We start from the raw sequence: 6,000 nt of genomic DNA, 5'->3' as shown, positions 1-6,000 counted from the left end.
ATTGTCACCACATAGTCGACAAACGCGGAGTGACCTAGGGATGTTGTTCCAGGCACCCGTAATTTCTAGTGTCTTTAATGAGTTCGTTTTGAGTTTGAGGTAATCCTGGACCAAGGGGTTACCCACAAACTGTCTGATGTATTACTCCTGGGTAAGAATGTACTCAATAAACAACCCACTATTGGCTTTAGTGGCCAGATCCACTATAGCCTGCTAGCGGTAGCCTTAGAGGACAATTCCTCACACAGCGGCTTTAAAATGCGGGAGGGAACAACTCAATAGAACACCCAGGGCCAAAGCCAGCCATCTAGCAGCAACAGTGTCAATTTAGGACAGAGCGCAGTCCTGCATAAACACTGCCTTAACCCAAGCAGCATCAAAGATAAGAACATTCAAGGTGCCAGCCTAAGCACTGGCAAGTTTCCCGTAAGTATTCAAGCAAGTCACCTGGAACTTTGCCAAACAGGAGTCAATACCCAGTTCAAGTAAAACTGCCTCAACCGAAGTATCGGGAGATGAAATAATCCCTTAAACAGTAAGGACTCCAATTTGGCCACCACTGAGAAGTTACCAAGATACCAACATTCTGCCCCATATATAATAACTGGAAGGATCTTGGCCAGATATAATTGAGCCAAAATTCCAACAGAATATCCCCCTCCTGTATGGGCTAATTTCCCAAAGCTCACAATTACAAGTGAACATTTTAACTTAACATAGTCTAAGTGGCAAGTTCCCTTTAGTCTATGGTCAAAATATATTCCCAAGTATTTAAATTCATTAAATACCTCGAGCCGATTTTCATCGAGGTGCCATGGCACAATGATCTTTTTCCGACCAGGAGGGTGGTATACCATTACCTTCGTTTTATTGATGTTAATAACAAGGGAAAGGATATCCGAGAATTTTTTTAACAGGTGAAGAGATGCCTGCAATCCTTACAGAGTTAGATCCAGCAGCAGGATGTTGTCTGCATAGCCCATCCACTGTAGGGGAAAAGTCCCCAGTTTCGGGGCAATCTATGTTGGATTATCCAAAGCCTCTCCCATATCTGCAAGATATAAATTGAACAGGAGAGGCGCCAGGGTACACCCCTGTTTTAACCCACGATCCGTAGAAATGCAGGAAGATGTCCTACCCAATTGGTCCAACCTATGTTCACCCTTGTGGTCGTGTGGAGGGAAATAATCATAAAGAGTAATCCTGCCGGGATGTTCCAATCAGACATCTTCTGCCAAAGATTGTTCCTATTGACGAAATCAAAAGCAGCACTGTAATCAATAAACGCAGCATAAACATGGCGTTGTTTAAGAAGCCATGCCTGTTGAACAACAGTCCACAAGGCAAGGCAGTTAGTCGTGATGCTCAGTCCCCTCCGGAAGCCAGTCTGGTTTAGCGGAATAAGCCTGGAAGCTTCTGCCCGTGTCCATAGTTCACTCAACAGAAGACGAGCAAAGATTTTCGATGAAGCATCCAGCATGGCTAAAAGGCGATAATTGTCAGGATTGAGGCGATCGCCCCTCTTCCAGATGCGGACGATAATACTGTCTTTCCAGGAACAAGAAATACGTTGGAATTCTCCAATCCAATGGAAGAGCCAGTCCAACATAGTAGTCCAGCATTCAGCGTCCATCTTAATCACAGTGCTGCGAATGCCATCAGGGCCGGATGCCCATGAAGATTTACTACTGGCGATTAATCTCAAGATATCATTAGAATTATTAAAATAATTCATTTTTACCGTTAGTGGAACCAATTAGGCAGATGTAAGTTCACCACCTGCTAGGGTGTTGGTGATATACTCAACCCAGTCTGCTTCCAATACACCCAAAATGTTGCAGGTTACATTGGAGTAACCATTTAATACCCTCCAGATCTCTCGTGCATCATGAGCGGAAGCCAACTCCCCTAAACTCTGCTATCGAGAGCACTCAGAAATTTACCGATGTTCCAACCATTTACGGTATAATGTACCAATGTTGTTTCAACCATTTCTGGTATAGATGTTTTATTTTGTTTGATCGTAGAGTGCGTTAGATGGGGCCCAAGTCCCTCTGTCAAACAGGCTTCAGCTGTGCTAGTTTTGTACTCCGATTGGCTGTCTGTGCACGTTCCAGACCCCTCCCCTTTCTCTTTCTGGGCCCACTCGCTCTCCAGTTTCAGTGTGTTTGAGCGCATGTCTTGCTGAATCTCCTGAATGTTCTGTGTCAGCCATGTCAAAAGGCTGCATTCATTTTTTCTTGCTGCTGCTAGTCCCCAACATGAGAGGACATGGGGAGAGAGTATGGTGTTCGGGTTGGGTTACAGAGCTCAATCTGTTAATGGACATAGTTAGGTCCTTTGAAGGGACAGTAACACATGGTTGCCTAATTTGGAGGGCCCCTGCCTCCCGCCCTGGAAACAGTGGGGATGGCAGGTGATCCTCCCACCCCATTCCTGCCCCAGAATGGCAGCACCCGGAACCTTGGCCACACAAACCATCACTCCTAGAGAGAGTTAGTGGGCCTTGTCACAGGTGACAGTTAGAGGACATGATATAAGGCCTCCATGTCCTGCTATTAAATGGGACAAACGCTAAATACTTGCCTAAGCAAACAATACATACCTTCTGCAACGTCCATGGAGGCACGATGATAGGCAAAGGTAAGCAATAATAACCTTTGAGCCACAGCATTCAATCTAATTATGCTCAGCCACAATGACAACTTTATATTTGTATGTATTTGATTTGGAAGAAGGCAGTGTTTTGACAAGAAGCTCTGAACTTTGATCCTACTGGCAGCAGGAGCAGTCCGTTGGTGGGTGCTTAACAAGTGCTAAACTGTTACCTGGTTGGGAGGAGAGAGCACAAGGGCCTTTAAGAGGGCACAGCACTGACCATGGAGGTTAATATAATGTATGATGTATAGTATGTAAACATATGTGCAAGTGTGTAGACCGAGCTGTGTCCCATAGGGAGGAATAATGTCATCATGTTTCGCGGGAGACCCCTCATGTCATTCTTAAGGTGGATTTTCAATCCCATCCCTCGGGAGGTGTTTTGGTTTTTTTGAGGTATAGAGTTCCAGTTATGTTGAGCCAGGAGGGAAAGGGGCAAAAAGTGGAGGCAGCAAAGTGTAGATTGAGACAGTAAGGTTGTGGATCGTTGCTAAAGTTTGCAAAAGGGATAGTATTGATAGACAGATTCACCCAGGTAGGGTTTGAGGGGACTAGTCCATGATAGCTTTAAAGCCCAGAAAAAGGAATTTGAAAAGGGCTAGTTGTGCATGCAATATGGCCTAATATTGGAGGCAGGGCGCATAAGCATTGTTAGAAGTTGAAGGGCGTGTGAATAGCAAAGTTCAATACTTTGTTAAGTGGGCAATTGAGTAAATAGGGGTGTCCCAAAAGGAGGTTAGATCAGTAACCCAAACTGCTGAGAACTAGGGTGGGGATCAAAGTTTAGTGAAAGTTGGGGAGTGGATGGATTTTCTGGATGTTCAAACACAGTCGAAAGAATAACCTGCTACACCTCAGCCACACCTACCTAATGACACCATAGGAGGCAGAAACGTGTCTCGACGGCTGCGGACTCTCAAGGTGGGAAAAAACCACAGAACAGGTTATCATGCCATGTTCTTTCTAGAGAGGGGCACCTGCTACCTTTATTCAAAGAACTTGCAAGAAACCTGGGGTTGGTCACCCTAAGTTACCTGGGGGAACCCAGACGTGGACTCCATGCTCACTGTGCTCAGAGAGGCACAGCTCCACCTCACTCATGAGGCCCAACGGGGCTAAAACACGTGTATCGGGTTGCTGTTGGTACTCTTGTTCAGAATGGAATTGCCATAGTATTTCGGTGCTGGACTGCCCATGTTGGCAGGACAAAGACTGATATGCAAATGGATATTTTCCATCTGTGAAAGGTACAGTGAGCAAAAAGCGATGGCTGCGGACTCTCAAAGTGGGAAAAAACCACAGAACAGGTTGTCATGCCATGTTCTTTCTGCAGAGGGCGCCTGCTACCTTTATTTAAAAAAACGGTCTTGGTTGTACTTGGTACTCTTTTTAGCAGAAATGGGCCTGGCATTTCAGAAGTACTGGCAGGATCAGACAGATATGCAAATAGATGTTCGACTAGGGCAGAGTGAGTTAGAACACGACTGTTGTCAGCCTGAGTGGGTTACAGCCAATCGAACATCCGATCTGGCTTCTCTTCGTTCCCATTAGATTTCTCATATTCTTGCATACTCCTCCCAGTATTGTCAATATTCAGAACAAGGACACAATATTATCCCCACCCTTTCACCCAGAGCTAAGAAGCTATGTGCGTCCACTCCCGTGTTCTTTTAGCAGTCAGTCTCTCCACGCAGTACTAGTAAGTCCGTCGTCAGACAGAGCAGTGCAATCCTGATCCTCTGGACTGAGGGTCGGTATGGGCATGTGTTCCAGTGATCATACTCGGGAGAATGTGAGGTGGTTTGTCAGGACTGTGTGAGAGTGGAGAGAGTGCATGATATGAATTTGTGGGTACATGTGTGTACAAGTGAAGTAATGGAGTTAGCGAGTGTGGGTGAGTTTTTAAACATGTGAATCAACGTATGACTGTGTGCCACACACGAATTTAGATAACTGTTTTTGAAATTTGAATACATTTTTATGCAAAGCATTGTGTGTGTGTGTCTGTGCACGCACCTGTGCAATCAGTGATTTGGGGGATGTTGGTGTTGCTTGGCCCAATGCTGGAGGTTAGATACGTATGGCAACATACTGTTTTGAGACACATTGAGGTGTCGGTTGGAGGGATGTTGGCTCCTCAGTGGCAGAAACGAACACAGGTTTACGCGGGGGAGGTGAGAAGCATTTCTTTTTACACACTGTATTGACCCCCAGTGGAATCTGCCTTGGTATTTTGAAGGTTTGGGGATGATGGGAGTGGCCGCTTAGAGGAGGGAGACAAGCTGGCCGTACATTACCCTGCCCTGAGAGAATCTGTCTGCTGCCAGGCGCATAGTCATCTTTCGACTGCACTCACATACTGCGTGAAGAAGCTTTTTTTATGCAATTAACAGCAGTAAAGGTTCACAAAGCTAAAGGTTAAACATTGTATTTGACTGGTTTGAAATACCACAGATCTGCCGCTAGTCTAGAGGACAGGTATGAAAGCTCAAGTGTGAGCACATATGGAGGGGGGCTGTGAGGAAACGCTTCACTTCATCTCAGCTCGGCACAGATCTGGTAGGGATGGGGGACGTGCATTAGTGAAAAGAGAGGATCTTCCCGTGGCCTGGCCTGCTTCGCTGGAATAGTGAAAGTGAATCGCTGAAGGAAGGCTGTGAAGAAGAGGAAGAGCTCCATCCTGGCCAGCTGCTCCCCCAAACACACGCGGCGACCTGCGGGAGGGAAAGGATGAAAGAGACTATTAGGTCAACAGAGAAAATAAAGGATAAGACAAATGACACTAATTGCATCCAGGGACGTCATTTCGCCAAAATGCCAGGGGTAGCGGAAGTGACATCACACGACCCTTGACTCCTGATGACATCAGAGGAAGTGATGGCACACAACCTTTCACCCCATGACAAAACAGACAGTGGCGTCACATAGCATTGTTCCTCAGTACACTAAGAAATAAATGGTTAGAATATCACTGTAATATTACATACATTTCATTACCATATGCAGCATTAATATCAGTGTGTACAGGCCCATATTACCAAGATCTTTTAGTTGTGTGACCACCAAATGGGATGGTACCATGTTCCCCTGCCCAAAGGACCTTGACAAATACCTACTGGATACTGGTTGCACCCATTCTATACCATGGGTAGAAAGGGAGACAGTAGGGGTAGCAAGGGAGGCAGCAGGGGTTGCAGCTTTGACCCCCAAATGACATCCCTGATTGCATCTAACCTGCTCCCCCTACATATACCAGCTCGACTACGTCCCCTATGTGCAGCTTTCCTTTGCGTACTAGCCATTTATTAATCCCATACATACATTAATACATGAAATAGTCCC

General features: G+C 45.8%; 1 protein-coding gene across 1 annotated transcript in view; it reads right to left on the bottom strand.

The window, feature by feature from the left end:
* Positions 1-5,070: 5,070 nt before the first annotated feature.
* Positions 5,071-6,000, bottom strand: part of LOC138581416 (cytochrome P450 2D15-like) — a 458,914-nt gene continuing 457,984 nt past the window's right edge. The window contains exon 9 of the mRNA XM_069652731.1: positions 5,071-5,372. Coding sequence (XP_069508832.1) covers positions 5,194-5,372 — 179 coding nt within the window. The 3' untranslated portion in view covers positions 5,071-5,193. The remainder of the gene's footprint in view (positions 5,373-6,000) is intronic.

Source organism: Ambystoma mexicanum, chromosome 3p (genome assembly GCF_040938575.1).
Source record: "Ambystoma mexicanum isolate Mex_15411 chromosome 3p, UKY_AmexF1_1, whole genome shotgun sequence".
Taxonomy (NCBI): Eukaryota; Metazoa; Chordata; class Amphibia; order Caudata; family Ambystomatidae; genus Ambystoma; species Ambystoma mexicanum.
This window is presented reverse-complemented; position numbering and strand designations above follow the sequence as displayed.